The 17648-nt window shown below is 37.6% G+C and overlaps 1 protein-coding gene across 3 annotated transcripts in view; it reads right to left on the reverse strand.

Moving 5' to 3' along the window:
- Positions 1-17648, reverse strand: part of prox1a (prospero homeobox 1a) — a 140213-nt gene that overhangs the window by 104869 nt on the left and 17696 nt on the right. For all 3 annotated transcript variants that reach the window (XM_072580797.1, XM_072580796.1, XM_072580798.1), the window contains 2 exons: positions 13137-13241; positions 2959-3153 (listed from right to left, as the gene is read on the reverse strand). In XM_072580797.1, the coding sequence (XP_072436898.1) occupies positions 2959-3153; positions 13137-13241 (300 nt within the window). The remainder of the gene's footprint in view (positions 1-2958; positions 3154-13136; positions 13242-17648) is intronic.

The following is a 17648-nucleotide window of genomic DNA, read 5'->3' on the forward strand; positions in this document are numbered from 1 at the left end:
CAGCATCTAGCCTTTAAGAAAATGCTCTTTACTTGGGCTGTTTTAAAATTAAGGAATTGTGGCAAATTCCTAGAAAAACAAAAAAAATTAACCTGTATTATGCCGTGTCGCTAGGAGAGAGTGAGGACTACAGATGCTGGAGATCACAGTGGGAGAATGTGGTGCTGGAAAAGCACAGCCAGTCAGGCAGCATCTGAGGAGAAGAGTCGACGTTTTGAACATAAGCTCTTCATCAGGAATGGGGGAAGAGTGGCCCAAGAGGACAGAGACAAATGGGAGGGGGTGGGGCAGTTAGCTGGGAATGCGATGGATAAATGAAGATGGGGGTGAAGATGATAGGTTGGAGAGGAGGGTGGAGCGGATAGGTAGGAAGGAAGATGAGGAAACTGGTGAAACCCACATTGATCCAGTGTGGTTGGAGGACCCCAAGACAGAAGTTGAGGCGTTCTTCCTCCAGGCGTCGGGTCGCTAGAGTGTGGTGGTGGAGACAGCCCGGGACTTGTACGTCCTTGGTGGAGTGGGAGGGGGTGTTGAAGTGTTCAGCGACAGAACGGTGGGGTTGTTTAGTGCATGTGTCCCAGCCCTGTTGCCAAACCCTTTAACTCCCTCTCCCACTCCGCCTCCACCACTTCCAAACTCTAGCCACCCAACACCTGGAGGAAGAACACATCATCTGCCTTGGGACCTTCCAACCACACTGGATCAATGTGGATTTCACCAGTTTCCTAATTTCTCCTCCCCCACCTTACCCCAGATCCAACCTTCCAACACTGTACCGTCCCCTTGAACTGTTCTACCTGTCCACCTTCCTTCCTACCTATCCACTCCACCCTCCTCTCTGACCTATTACATTCCTAGCTACCTTCCCCCAGAGCTCCACCCCTCCCATTTACCTCTCAGCCCTCTTGGGCCACACCCCCATTCCTGATGAAGAGCTGATGCTCAAAACGTCAACTCTCCTGCTTCTCACATGCTGCCTGACTGGCTGTGCTTTTCCAGCACTACATGCTTCAATTTATGCTGTGTTGCCCATCATAAATGACATATTATGAAATCTGTTCTTGGGTGTCTTGGTAAAAGGATTAAGCAATAGACAATTATGAATATATCGATGAAATTTGTCTCTTTGACGGGAGGAAATGTGGGCATTTTGTAAATTGCACTTTCTGGACATTTTCTCACTGGGTCCACAGAAGGTACAATTGTCAGATTTCATAGCATTGATCAATGATTTGCTTGATGCATTTGTATACAGCTGTTCAGATAACATTGTAGATGTGCTCTGTGGCAGCTAAACATAAGTGTAATAGTGACCCTTGATAGCCGTTGATATATTGGCGGTGTAAGTACGTTAGGTGCAGAGAGTATAAACAGTATGTGGAGCATTTCCTTCCAGTATAACCACATTAACCTGGCCTCCTTCTGTTACATCTTCACTTTTCCCCTCATACAGAAATGAGGGTTGGGACGTAAAGAGGAGAAAAATAACCAAGTATAAATGCAAAAGGCAGATGAAATTTAGTTGGCAACAATTTTAAAAAAAAGAAAATGACTTTTACCTGCATCTCTCACTGGTAAATATAGACTGTACAATTTTCTTCTGTGGTGATCAGCAAATCTAGATGCTCATTTTGTATTGATGGAAATGCAAATGAACCAGCAAATGGAATTTGTGATATATAAGATCCTTACCTCAGTCATTGTGAGCATCCAAAAAAAAAAAAGGATAGGTAATCAAAAATCCAGCAGAACACAGGTCATGATAGGTTTTAAAAAGGTAGGAATTCCAAAATTATCCCCATTTCCTGATCCTGCCCACCACCTTGCTTTTATAACAATTGCTGTGAAAAACGTGTTAGCAATTACAGTATTGCACTAGCAACTTGGAAGCTCGGAGTTCAAAGACCAATATGAAAAATTGTAAATTTGAGTTCAGTAACTGCAGGGATTAATGTTAAGGCCTCAATTACTTTCAACTTATATCAATGATTATGATGAAGGGACTGGATGGATAGTTGCTGTAATCACTCAAACTCTCACTCTTCTTTTCCTATGCAGCCTTTATTTGTTTAAATAAGCTAATATGCCCAGCGATTGTTAATGTTATTTCTAAATGTTTACTTTATTTACCACTTGTTTGCCAGATTCCTATCCACATTAAGCTAGGTCTGCTAGAGTTTAATTTTCTCTTCCATAACTTTCTGCATTTCTTTTAAACATTTTAGCCCAGCTATGTGAAATTCATTCTCATCCTTTATTGGCAACATACTCTGACTACCTTCCTAACATATTTCTTTTGAAACCAAATATGAAAGTAAAATGGAGTATGCTTAAACCTATTTCATTATCTAATTACACCAACCGTTATAGTCCATGGAATGACTTATAAAATACATGCAAACAACAAGAAGATATAATCTATTGTAAAATATTGGTCAACATGTTGCAATTTACTTCCTTTTTTTCCTGTGGCCATGGTCAATACCCAAGGTTAAATGTTTTGTGGTAGCTTCATCTGGGTGACCTCTATAAAAGCAGATTGCATCATACCAAGAGTTTTGTGACACAGTGGAATTTAAATTTCAGCGACATCAAAGACTAACTGCTGAGAACACCCAAGGTCAAAACACAGAATTAACAGGCAACAAAGAGATCTGTAAAATTTCAACAATAGAACCTCAAGCTACAATTTTAATTCCTTTTGCTTGGCAAACTCAAAATAATTTTAGCAGGCATAAATTATCAGGATGTATTGCATTTTTGTTCAGTATCATTATAATTAAGTTTTCATGAACACATATTTACAGTAGTTGTCAATCTTCAAGCATTAAAACAAAGTCCTGGCATATGGTCCTATTTTCAGTAAAATTAATGAAATTGGTTGTATAAAACAGATATCTTCACAAAAACATTTACCACTCTTGAGCCACTTGAAAAATGAAACAAATTAACCTGTACCTCAAAATCATTTGCTTTGTTGTAGTGCATATTCAAGGCTCTGAAGAGCTCAGAGTCACGGCAGACAGTTAACTCCTCAGTGCTTGTTACTCCATCATTAATAGACTGACGAGCGAACTTCTCCATCTGGATGTAGTAAAACTCTCGGAAATTGCTGAACCACTTGATAAGCTGTGAGGTGATGCACCTATTAAACTGTCAATAGGAAAATACAACAGAATGAACAGCTTATTTTTCAATTTTCCACAATATATTTCAGTCACTGAAATTCTAAGTGAAATCAAGTGATATATTTGAAAATCTTTAAGAATATTTCAAATAAAATTACAGAAAAATGCTTGCATTATATCCATTTGAAATACATTGTACAATACAGTGCTCTGCTCAGAATCCCTAATGAAGCAGTTTTACGTCAATGTCTACCTGTACACATGGTTAGTTCAATAATAGGTCATTGCAAACACACAACTAAAACATCAAAAAATTTAAGAGATCATTTGATTGATTTGATGCCAAGTTCAATTGGAATCCTATTTAGACTATGAACTGAATCCATCATTAGTGTAAATTCAGTAGAGGCATATTTATTCACACATATTTGCCTGTATGCCACCCAACAACCACCACAAGAGCTGACTACTGCTTATTTCAAGATTGGTTGAAGCAGCTCTAACAAATTTCACCACTTTTGTGTTTAGCACAATTTCTGATCTAGGAAAGAGTTTAAGTTGATGATAAAATTCTACATTTATATACTTTACTGTCCCCTCCCAAATGTTTGTTCAGATTAAAAAGCTATGTGTAAGAGACCAAGTGGATCCCCAGAAAATGGAACATTCAGGGGGCATTCTCTCACCCAGGGCTGCTTTCATGTACTACCTTCACCTGACCTACATGAATAAAGGCCTGGAACTGGACTGCCATTTCATCATTTGATCAGTTCATGAAAGAGGATGATGTTTAAGGAGCACATATTGTACTACAAAAAGGAATCTAATGACATCAAAATTCAATAGCATCCTGAATAGTCATGATGACAGAATAATTACAGATGAAGAGTTGGCCAAATGTAATTAAGCACACATTATCAGAAGTTTACTTTAATAGCAAATATTCCAATTACAGACTTTTAATTCGTAGTCCTGTATTTATACAAAATACATTACATGGCCTGTACCTTTAGTGGCCAAACACTAATGTGTGTTCAAGCCATACAGTCATTACAGCACAATAATACAGTTTGGCTTTTAACTTCAGCAGGAGTTCAACAGACCCCAGCCCCAAAATGATTTGGCTCAAACTTTGATGGAGTTCTTGGAATTGGGTGAAACCTTCAACTCCTTAAACATGATGGTCTATGCCAGAAGACTTTGTATGCTGAAAGCCTCTGGCTTACTGTCCTCAGTTAGACTCAATAAGGTAGGAGGACAATACATTGAATGAATTGTAAGTGAAGCTTGCTTCCAGACAAGCAGAAGTGAGCTCAATTATGTCTGGGTCTCTGCAGAATTTGTTCCTTTTTTGCCTGAAAATCAAACTTTTTGGAAGAAAATAGTCGCATAAAAATAATTTATCTTTCTGAGGGACCTTTCCATCATCCTCAATGTTTCATCCCAGCAGGCAACCAAAATGCATCCACAGAGATGATAACTTGCTGGATCTGTGTTAATACTCTTGTGGTGGATGGCTCAATCTAGTTAAAATCTTGGGTGAAGTGCCAATATAAATTCAGAATCTGACCATTTTACAGCCTCCTTGATGTACAAAACTAAAGTTTAATAGTTTTTAAAAATAACGATTTTCTAACAGAAGTATTTTTTACAAAAAGCAGCAATTTGGCAAATAAGTTAACTGATAATTTAAAACTCTGTCTACCCTCTTCCTACCAATACATTCAGAACTAGTGAAAATACATCGTTCAAGATTTCAAAATTAGTTTGCAGTATCCATGACTGGGAATTGAAGTGGCCAAACAGAATGATTTTAGAGTATCTCTTCTATTCCCTCTCCCTTCATAAAAGCTGTTAGGTCATCGCGAGGTTGATAGTAGATATCTCTTGAAGACTATGTGGAAGTTTGATTGTGTGTGGTAGCTGGCTTCAGACTTTGTAGCTTGATGACCCTGAACTTTCATGGAGACTTATTTGACAACAACAAATATTGTCCTCATCTGCAACAGGGTCATATGTGCACAAGGTCAGATAAATCTTTATTAGTCAAGTTAAAACCAATACATTTAAACTGGCTATATATAAGAAAGCATGATCCACTGCCTTTTCTCATCATAGACATCTATCATTTTTCTTTTTACAGCAAGGGGTGTGCATTAATCAAAAATCACTGAGCACTTATCAAGCATTTGCTCCGACCATGAAGAGGGCTGCCTGCTTCTATCAAGCTGACAGCTAATGGGTGTGTAATTACAATGCAGAAAGTTGTTTCTATTCCAGTGAATTTAAGATAATGAAGTGAATGAAAATTCATGGCAATGAAGGCTAAGTAACAGGGAAACAGAAGTGGAGACTGTTGCAGCTCCCAAAGGCCAGCTTGCATTATAATTGCCTTCCAGTTGCAAGGGTCCTCACAGATAATTGACCAGAAAATGATTAAGTCATCATCAAATCACTCTGACTGCAAGAGTTCAAACATGTACTTAACCTATCCAAGAATTATATTTTCACTGTGTGTCTGCTCTGTCTCCATTCAGCCTTGCGGGGACCTGATTAAAAAGACAACTGAAGGACCCCGTTATCTGATTTGCTGCTGATTTCAATAGAACTTAAACCCATTACTATTTGCTGAACTCAGAGTTCTTTCCATGTTATCTCTGCAGCAAAATACACTGTCCAAATTTCCAGACACTGAGATAAGAACTACAGGCCCCATGACAACTACTGTTTCTTTTTAATTCTTTTAGTATAAGAAACAAAACATAACAAAACGATAGCAGCCTGCGCACCCGGGAATGAAAATTGCTTTGACATGGAGATTAAGCTTCAGTATTGTTACAAGACATTGTCCCCTACATACAAGAATAGAGAAAAAGAAAGGGTATTTTTTTCTAGAATGGCCTGTAGATGACCTAATGGGACTACAAAAAAAAAGTAAGTCCACATGACAGTGTTTGGCAGAAGGGTATAAAGGGAGATTTAAAATCTATTGTTACAGAATTGAAATACCAGAGATGTACTGGCCACAGCAGAGCCACTCAAACATGAGGGCTCAGCATTTAAGACTTCTGTCGCTTTCTGCTTATCAAACATCAACAGTTCCTGAATTAGTTTTTTTTAAAAAACAAACATCGCAATCTTGATCTTTAAAAATGGTCCTCACTGGTACATCACAAACATGTGAATGCCACAAGAGAAGGCCTCTTCTTTCTGCAGGCTAGTTGGCCCTACGATGGATTAATGCTTCCCACGGGACATGGGACAATCCCAATGTTTGTTGAAGAAATTTCCTAAATATTCAATGAGTACACAGTCAAAAGATGTATGAACCAAATCAATTAGACACCTTAATCCAGCTCGGCAATGATCGACTAGGTTTGGACTGATTGGGGGGAGCAATTGGATGGAACAGAAAATTGGATATTTTTCTTTAGACAGATGAAATGTCCTGAAGATATCAGTTGCTCTTAAAGCATTATATTAAACCATATTGTTTTTCCTCTCCAAAATTGGACTTTAAAAAGTAATTTTGTAAGAATGCACACAGTTACATATTGCCAGTTATTAGCAAAGTGCAGTCACAATAAATGCACCTGCGCTTGGAGAACAAAGTGATTCAATATTAGAAGCGAGCTATTGAAGTTCAGGATTTTGTTGCTATTTCAGGTAATCTTCAAGCAGTAAAAGTGTATTGGAAGTCATATTAAATGTAAAGTTGTATACAAGTTTTAACAGAGTCAGACAATATATGGACTACTTTGAAATTCCTTCAGCAAACTCGTTACATTAACACTACTCAAATTAATTTTGGCATTAGATCAAACATGAGTAATGATAAAATGTCATTTCTAAAAACACAAGACCTTTGAACCTCAAAACTGTTGGGATCCAAGTGTATTAAAAATGGTGTGGTTACTCAAATTCCTATGTAATTATATTACATTACACAATATGATAGTTTTTTATCAAGCAAATTAAGTGATGAATAAATAAGTGTAGGGCACCAAATGTAAACTGTCACCTCATCTTTTTTTTTTGCATGCTACTATCACCAAAGTTGAAAGCAGTCTGAGTCGCATTTAATGAAGTGAAAGAGGGAAGAGGATTGTAAATGGTCCAAATGAAAAATAAAACTAAAAAGCATTTCAGACAATTTATAATGCTGTCAATTGCACAAGACCAGTTATTTTGCTGCATGATATGTTCCTCTCAGAATTCATTTCCAAATTTCAAAGATTCAATTGATTCACTTTGTTTCCAAAATAACTTGGGAACATCACATCAAAATTCAATTACTGCAAAATGTATTTTAATGCAACTACTGAAAAGAAAGATTTTATGCCTAAAGTCTTTGTTCTGATTTAGTTGTTAGCATAAATCTTACTTTTACAATTACTGGTAGTATTCTGGGTTCGTAAATGGTCAATGATAGGAACACAGTACATAATATGGAGTTCATGAATATTAAGTTAAGTTTTCTCTGAATCTTGGGACACATTTTCCACCAGATGATAAAAAGGACAGAACACCATCAAAAGCTTCCAGAAATAGGCCTTAGTTGCATTTATAACGGATAAAAGTTGTTTTCAATAAAAAAAATGACCTCAGGCACATTTAATGGACGTTAAACCATGCAATCAAGAGGCACTTTTATATTAATAATGTGCTATTGCTGGCAATCCCTTGTGCCTACCACGACCAATAGTGCACTAGAATATAAATGAAGTGAACTTCATACTTCCACAGGTCTCGAGACTGCCTGTCAAAAGTACAGAAAATATCCAGGGCACAGTGCAGAACAGAAGAAACAATAGTATTTGTAGCCCTTTTTAAAAAAAAGAACATGACAACTGTAAAAAGTAAATGATTTCAAGACCTGTTACAACCAATGCATTTACACACGGCTGCATTTTCAGTTAGCTGTAGCAAAAGAATTGGAGGCAGACGAGGCCGCAATTTCACATCACCAAGCAGTGTACTAGTTTATGACATGGTTTGGTCTGTAAGCTAACTTAGTAAAAGCTGGACTGGGTATGTGATGACTGCTCTGAAGATAAAGACTAGAATTTGAGTTAGTATGCAGGCTCCCCAAGGTTGAAATACAAACAGGGGGTGGAGGCATCTTCCCAGTATCAATGGAGAGACAAACTCTAACAGAATTTTTTGTCTACTCCCTGATACTGACCTCCCCTCTGATGCTTGTCATTTGCCTGGCAGTGGTGACCACTTTATATTTTTAAGTTTGTAGAAGATCTTCAGAACTCTTTCTCCCAACATCATCAGCAAATGTCATTTGACATAGGGATTCCAATCTAATAATGCTGGAGAGCATCCTACTGCAGAACCAATTTCAGGAGGGTAAAAACAATGACTGCAGATTCTGGAAACCAGATTCTGGATTAGAGTGGTGCTGGAAAAGCACAGCAGTTCAGGCAGCATCCGAGGAGCTGGATAATCGATGTTGCAGGCAAAAGCCCTTCATCAGGGATACAGGCAGTGCCTGAAGGGTGGAGAGATAAATAAGAGGAGGATGGGGGTGGGGAGAGAAAGTGGCATAGAGTACAATGGGTGGGATGAAGGTGATAGGTCAGAGAGGAGGGTGGAGTGGAAGGGTGGAAAGGAAGATAGGCAGGTAGGACAAGTCATGTGGACAGTGCTGAGCTGGAAGTTTGGAACTGGGGTGAGGTGAGGGAAGGGGAAATGAGGAAACTGGTGAAGTCCACATTGATGCCCTGGGGTTGAAGTGTTCCAAGGAGGAAGATGAGGTGTTCTTCCTCCAGGCATTGGGTAGTGAGGGAGCAGCAGTGAAGGAGGCTCAGGACCTCCACGTCCTCAGCTGAGTGGGAGGGGGAGTTGAAATGCTGGGCCACAGGGCGGTGGGATTGATTGGTGTGGGTGTCCCAGAGATGTTCCCTAAAGCACTCTGCTAGGAGGCGTCCAGTCTCCCCAATGTAGAGGAGACCGCATCGGGAGCAACGGATACAATAAAATGATATTTGGTGGATGTGCAGGTAAAACCTTGATGGATGTGGAAGGCTCCTTTAGGGCCTTGGATGGAGGTGAGGGAGGAGGTGTGGATGCAGGTTTTGCAATTCCTGCGGTGGCAGGGGAAGGTGCCAGGATGGGAGGGTGGGTTGAAGGGGGGCGTGGACCTGACCAGGTTGTCATGGAGGGAACAGTCTTTGCAGAAGGTGGAAAGGGGTGGTGAGGGAAATATATCCCTGGTGGTGGGGTCCGTTTGAAGGTGGCGGAAATGTCGTCGGATGATTTGGTTTATGCGAAGGTTGGAAGGGGGCGTTCTGTCCTTGTTACGGTTGGAGGGGTGGGGTCGGAGGGTGGAGGTGCAGGATGTGGACGAGATGCGTTGGAAGGGCATCTTTAACCACGTGGGAAGGGAAATTGTAGTCTCTAAAGAAGGAGGCCATCTGGTGTGTTCTGTGGTGGAACTGGTCCTCCTGGGAGTAGATACGGCGGAGGCAGAGGAATTGGGAATACGGGATGGCATTTTTGCAGGAGATAGGGTGGGAAGAGGTGTAATCCAGGTAGCTGTGGGAGTCGGTGGGTTTGTAAAAAATGTCGGTGTCAAGTCGGTCATCATTAATGGAGATGGAGAGGTCCAGGAAGGGGAGGGAGGTGTCAGAGATGGTCCAGGCAAATTTAAGGTCAGGGTGGAATGTATTGGTGAAGTTAATGAATTGCTCAACCTCCTCGCGGGAGCACAAGGTGGCACCAATGTGATCATCAATGTAGCGGAGGAAGAGGTGGGGAGTGGTGCCAGTGTAATTACGGAACATGGACTGTTCAGGATCCAACCTAATGTCTTCAATGGGCAGGCGCTGCCATTAAATTGGCCAACTATTTCAAAAATCATTTCCAGGATCCTGCCAATATCTCTAGGCTCCTGACCCAGAGTTCATCACCACACCAGGATTGTGTGCTCAATGCTTCCTTTCTTGCCACCAAATGTATGAGTAGAGCTTTCCAATAACAAATATACAAATATACTGGAATATTTAAAGTTTCGGTCCTGTACTTTAGTCTAAAGGCAAGTATTGTTCAGACAGGCTATTGAGTAGTTGGAAAATATCAATGAATGATTTCCCCAATTCGTGTCAGAATTTATTAAGCTGAGTTTCCATCCACAGATGACTCGAATGACAAGAGTGGAGGCCTTTTAGCCCAGAAACCTGTTTCACAGAGTTGTGAAATTTAAAAAAAAGGATTTTAAAATGAATCCATAGAATCTAATACTTTTAATCTGACAAATGAGTTTACCACAATCATGGCTGGCCATCCAAACATGTTCCATTTTCATCAAAGCCAGAAATGGGAGCATTTAGTTGCGGTTCCAAATTTTTAAAATCTCTAACATGATTCCAATCCATCTATCTTTGAAAGTGCAGGTTAGACCCACGGTTCTTTTACAGCTATAACATTCTCAAGTTCTAGGGAAGAATAGTGAAGTCAATGGTGAAACCATTTTGCTAGTGTATAGAGTGTGGTAAAAGTTCATCCAGTGAAGGCCATAGATTGTATTCCCAGTCACCGTTTCACCCGCATTGAATTTAGTATGGCACGAATTCACAGGCAGAAGCCATTTGCATTTTCAATGTGAAATTGAAAGCAACAAACTGTTCCACTTAGTGACAAACTGAAGTCAAAATAATATTTTAAATTTGGCTTCCATTAGCTATCCTATAAGTGGGTAAGTGGAGTTCTTGAAGTTTGATCTCACAACTCAAATGCAAATTTAATCACTGCTGCTTAGCAAGTCTATAACTTTACTAGTTTTTTTTTATTGCTCATATTCAGACAGAGATGAAATCATAAAAAAAAGGAATGTAAAGAATCAAATGCAATGACGACGTATGCAGTAGAAGAATTTTTTTTCTGAAAAGTAAAACGGTCAATGGCAACCAGAGAATTCCTTCATTAGAACTATAATTCCAATTGTGTAAATAAGAGAGAATTATTGTTGAAAAGATAAAGACCGGCAATTCCACTCTCAGAATTACTCACGTCCATCCACGCGGGTTAGTAGTCCATTCCAATTGTATTGGCACATTCATGAAAATCGTCTCAGGCACTATTCACAGTGAATCAAACCATTGAGTGTGAAGAAATTAAAAGGAATACAAACAAACAAGGTACATACATACATACATACATACATACATACATACATACATACACACACACATATATACACATGTAAAATTAGAGGGAAAGGACAGTGCATATTTGTGAAAAGTCAGCTCAACTCAGTGGTCGCAACATTACCTTAGAAAGTCAGCATATTGTGGTTTCAAGCCCTCTCCCAGAATGTGAACACAATCTAGACTGACACTTCAATTCACTGAAAGAGCTGAACTGTTGGAGATGTCACTTCATAGGTCATTAATTGGCTATAAAGTGCTTTGGGATGTCATGTGGATGTGAAAGGCACTATATGAATGTAAATATTTTCTTTCAAGTTAATCTCCACGTAATCCGGTTTTCTGGAGTGCATGTGTAATGTTTATCTGATGTATGAGCATTGTTTAACCTAACTTATTCCCTTTATGTCACTGGTCAATGATGCCTTATGGGTAAACTGTCAAAAAAAAAAGAGGCAGCCTTTGGATCAACTGGGGGTTAATCATCCAGAGAAGGGAAATATACACACATTATATTAAAGGGTATCTTGAAGAAATTAATGATTATTAATTTCATATTTTCTTTTGGACAATTCAGATCATGAAAACTTATGATATTAAAAGCTCAATTAGTCTGTCATAAAACATTCCATTCATACGAAATACTGAAAACAAATATCATCTACCAATTTCAGCTTTTATTGAAGTGATATTAATAATTTGATAACAATTTGGGAAATTTCAAAATATGCAATGTCTGTAAAAATATTTTAAAAATCAAAACTTAATTCTTAAGTCCCTCACTTAAGGCAAGTATTAGTAACCATTTACTAGTTTCTGCTATTAATAATAATCTTAGACACATTGCAATGTGGTGCACAAATGCTGCTGCAAATCTCAAGAGGTAAGATTGACTTACAACATACAACTCCGCAACTTTTAAAACATAATTACTGTATTTCAACCAAACACTTCATATTAGTGTTACACTCAATACAGTGCAGTACTTTCAAAATGAGGATATCACTTAACACAACTAAGTTTGTTTTCCTAACCAAGCTAGAGTTTACTTCTTCTTTATTTTAAAACTTGCATACATAGGAGTGTTAACACAACTCTATTAACATCTTACAATAAATTAAAAGATTGGTCTCAACACTGTCAGCAACAGAAGGTTGAGACACAGGAAATGTCCAGGAATTGATTCAATTCAATACTATTTCTTTGTTAATGCTGCATTTTAAAATTAGAAAGAAAAAAAGTTAAGTTTCACCACAGATAAGGGAAAACAAAATCACATTCGTAATATCATCAGCATACTTGACAAGGAATGTAAAGATAATTTTGCTGATATTTCTTCAGTAAGAAGGTACTGTATAGGATCTGGTTGTTTTCTTGAACTGAAAAGTAACAAAGTAAATTCTACCACACACACACACACACACACACACACACACACACACACGTGAAATGATGACCAAATGATGATGGTTTTGTTAAATTACCAAAAGCAATAGAATGTTATTGATAAAATTACAAAAATTATTCATGGCCGATAAAGATACTAAGTTTTAGCAACAATCTTTAAGGCCTTTGGGAAGATGTAAACTATTTACAATGTGAAGGGAAAAAAAACACACAAATTAGGGTTAAATAAACCAGCAGGGAGGGTGCAGCTGTGACTGGACAGCCTTCACATTCTCATTTGAATAATGTGGCCTGAATCTGTCAGTTTACTCATTCTCCTTATGCTCAGTCTATGCCACATCAAAAACAAATTAAAGTAGTAAATAGAAAACAATAACCACCATTGTTTTTCTTGTTGCAATGGCTGTGGCAAGGAGGAGGGCATAATCCTGCTTCTCTTGCTTACCTTCACATCAGAGAAGAACATCTTTAGCATGTTGGAGCTAGGGTACCGGGTGTAGAAGAACATCAGCTTGGCCTTTTTCAGGTGATTAGGTGACAGTCCTTCCTGTATGTGAGATGCTGTTTGTCAAGGAAAATATACAAAGCAATTATGGAAACAAGGTTGTTTGGAGAGGACTGAGCTGCAGAGTAACCCCTTAGTCACTAGGCAAGTGAGTGAACAAACCGAAAAGAACATCAGCTGCCGATATTCAATGGTCAAACAATATGCACTTGTTCAATTTGAGGTTAATCCAACAAAAGATGCTCGTTTTTTTTTTAAAAAGAAAAATATTTTTTGAAATGCATTTCTTCATCATTCAGCAGAACAGTCTTATTATAATGATGGTTATAAGGACATTTTAATCAAAAGCAGTAAATGATTACTCCACTAATACAGCTATTCATCAGCTCCAACAAGAAATGAAAACTGTAACCACTATTGTGTTACAGCAGAATAATTCACAATCTGCATTAAAATTTAACAAGTAGGATTAAGATGCAAAAGAAATTCACAAAACAAAAAGAGTATTATTATAAAGTTAAAAATTAAACATCTTGACTCATAGCAGAGAACATTGTATGCCTAGAACCCTTAGACAGAGAGGTCACCGGGTAGATCTGGAGATATCTGACCTGCATAAGGGTACTGAACCAAGATGTATCAAGGGCTCATTTTCTGACAGTCAAAAAGTCCCCAGGGGACAACTGATCAATAAATTCTTTCGTACAATGATAAAGAATCCTATTTATCTGCAAATATTATTACCCTTCAGCTCAGTAGACAAAGGCTGCCTAAAATAGTTCCCAAGAGAAAGTTAAATGAGAGGCTAAACGTAACAATCTAGAAATTCCGATTTTCATTCAGCTTCCTTGACACTCTTATGTTTTGTACGTCAGTATGGTTTTGACACAACTGTGCTGCAGATCGCTGACCATCTCCTTCATAAATTAATGGCTTTATAATTCATCAGAAATGAAAATGTATTAAAAAAAACAATCTGGATCCCAGATCGTCAATTAAAGGGTCCTTTCCAGAAGTTATTCCAAAAGCGTGATTTGTTTAAAAAAGACTGAGTTTAAAGGGCAAAATTGCTGTTAACTTCCAAAGCTACAGAAGTTATTAAGAAAAGATCGAAAAACTTATTTCAAAAGATGAAACCATTGTAAAAGAAGATCTTATCAAAGTGAACAAACTCTTTAACAACTCAATCAAGCTGGTCCTTTGTGTTTCGGAAACTTAATGATGGTGGGGTTGATAACTCATAATTGACACGCTTCTTGTACCAAGAGAGGGGGGAAAAAAAAAAGTTTAAAAACCTTCCATCACCTCCATTAGACAGAGAGTGAAGACTAAAAGAGCATTACTCTCCCCACTGCCATCTGTCATAATGCATAAGTGAAATAATGATAGCAAGTGAAAAGGAAATGCAGCAAGCTGTCCTGTACTGGTCCATGAAGTGCAGGATATTAAAGCAATCAATATCTGCTTGCATTGTTGAGTATAAACGGAAAGACTAGAAACAAAGTCCCTCAACAGGTTTAAAGATGTGTGATCCAAGAGTCACAAAACAGAAATTTACATGCGGAAAACTGTTGACCTGATTAGGTTTCACTATGGAGATTTTGAGCCAAGTTATGACTTTAAATTAGATTCAGCAATGTATTATCTTAAAAATGTATTTGTCAATTCCAGCTCAATTTCACAAATTCAAAAATCAACTTGTGGTTTCTATGTTTTTCCAGGAAGAAATGTGATTAAAGTACAACTGAATTGACAGTATTAGTTTGTAAATGTAGAAATGCTAAACACTATTTTTAAATTTTGCCTTTTGCTTGGAGATCCAGTGGAAGATTGATCCCATCATACGGTGTTCATTCAAATGGAAGATTCAGGCCATGACCATTATGGAACATTTTAACTTTTAACAGACCATGATCATATTTTTAAATAGACACTTAGAACACAGTTAGAGGAATAAATGAATTGCTTACAAACATACAAACAAACAAAGTCTCAGTTGCAAAAGTAGCAAGAATTACTTATTCTTTTACTTTAACCTTTTGCCTTGGAAGGATGTGAAATGTATAGTCAAGGATTTCCACCTATACTTTGTCAACTCAACAGGCTGCACAAAAATCAGAATTAAAGTCCTTTTACAATTTGTTCAAAACTGGTAAACTTGCCATATTCTGCTAATCCAGCGCTTTTAGGGCACAATCTCTGATCTTCTGGTTGTGAATCCAATATCTAATGTTGGTATCAGGTGACGCAAGTCATTTGTTTTGTTTTTAAAAAGTTATCAAATAGTGCAAATGAAAAACAAAAATCAGTAACTGGTAAATCAGAAGCTCTAAAAGCCTCTACTGTTGGAAAGTAACTTCACGATAATTAACACTCAAATTATTATTTCAGATTTGCCAAAAGTAGTAAAAGTCCATAAGATCATGAGTTAAATAAAACAATCTTACAGGCTTGCATGTTTGCCAAAGTGCTTCTGGCAAAACACAAGATTATAACTGTATTTATCATATTGAAAACCTCTCAAAGATGCAAATAGAGAAATTGTTAGACAATGTTCAACAAAACACTTTTTAATCTAAATAAAATTGCAAATTTCAGTAAATGGACCACAAAATAAAAGTGCCAGACATTTTATAATATTCAGAATCATCTAAAAAAACCTGAATATATTCAAATGGAATATTCTTACTTACAACATAATGCACAAGTACCAAGCATCTGTAAATCATGCAAGATATTTCAATAAATACATTGGCGTCCATCAAGTAAGCCACTGTTTATTGACATAAGATGACACACTTCATATAATATTATGGTTCATGTTTTGAATGCAACTCTATTAAATAGAGGTTATCAGAAAGAAAAAAAAAAATCACAATTTCATGGTTAAAGAATGAAATTTGAAGATGTTCATTTTGAAAATTTGTTGCAAGAAAACTAGTATTTTTAAGTTCAGGCTCAATTTTTTGCTTTTGTATATAAATATGCAATTACTTCAGTTCCTCCCTGCTGCACTCTTACTGTTCTTGGGACATTAAAAATAAAACAAAACCCTGGCAAAGCCAGTTTTCATTGCCTGTTCCCATTTCACTTAGAGGAGATAGCTTAAATATAAACTATGTCAAATATTGAGGTGAGTAAATTTGCTTTACTTAGAAATCGAAAATTCATGCAAATAATTTGCATCATTTTGGTATAGTTACCCATGACAAATAATTTTCCAGTGAATATATATCTCAATATTATGATTAGATACCATAAAGGATATTTATTAACTAATTTGGTACAAGATAAAATTGGTAAATTGTAAATCAGCAACTTTTATTATAGCTATATCTCAAATTATAAGATGTAATTTGAGGCTTCATAACATACTCATTTAAATAGAGCAATACCAAATAAAAGTTACGTGCATAGACTGAATTGATTTCCACTCTGAAGGTTTGTGAAAAGTATGGGTGCAATCTTTGGTCTGCAGAACCTGATCATGGATTATCTGTCCTTCTTGTTAACAGCTGGACATCAGGGAGAAATCCTCCTCCTTCCAACAATCTAGGTAGGAAGGCCAAGACTTTACTTTCCTGATCCATCAATGAAGGCCTTTAATGACCACTTAAGAGCTACCTGGAAGACAATTATTTCAGATCCATGTTGGTCAAGAAAGAGTTGGTCAAACCAACTGAAAAACCAGTGCAGGTAGGCGGTCAGTTTTGGAAGCCAAGGAAAAGAACCGTTGTTCTCATTGCTGATCTCAGTCCAACAATTCCCATCACAAACCATTCCATAAACAACACTAAGATATATTGGTGGTGATCCTCCATCTATATGGGGGCAGGGGGAGTGGCTGTAGTCTTGGCTGCAGCCATGAACTGGATCATGGCATTGCTTGGTACAACCTTGATTGTCCAGCAAATCCAAATGGCTGGGACTTCCAGCTTTCAGGCTGTAATTCTAGTAGAATGGCTGATAGCAGCCAATCAGCTGCCTGACTGCCAGAAGATCCAGAAAACTTTCTGATTATGGTAGGTCCAGGATTCATCTCCAGGAACCTTTTTTTTCTTAAGTCTGAAAATGGGAAAATCCTGGTTTATATTAAATCAGGTTAATCAATTTAATCTTGCAAGATATTTGTTGATGAGAACCAAAAATGTCAACAAATTAGGGGTCTCCAGTATTTCATATACAAAGTTCCTATTATAATCAGTCTATAAATAGCACACAAGAAAAGTATCTAGCACTTTGTCAGAAATGACAAAACAACACTGCTCAAAGTGGCACCAAGAGATGGAGCCACATGTATAACCAAATGAGTCACTCTAAATAGTTTAGAAAGGCATTTCACTGTCTTGATGGTTTCTCACTTTGATAAGAAACAATGGCCCAGAAGCACACAGCTAGAGAACTCCTGGTTCTGCAAACACAAACAGTAAAAATTTCAACCCCTCCAATTAT

Source organism: Chiloscyllium punctatum, chromosome 11 (assembly GCF_047496795.1).
Source record: "Chiloscyllium punctatum isolate Juve2018m chromosome 11, sChiPun1.3, whole genome shotgun sequence".
Taxonomy (NCBI): domain Eukaryota; kingdom Metazoa; phylum Chordata; class Chondrichthyes; order Orectolobiformes; family Hemiscylliidae; genus Chiloscyllium; species Chiloscyllium punctatum.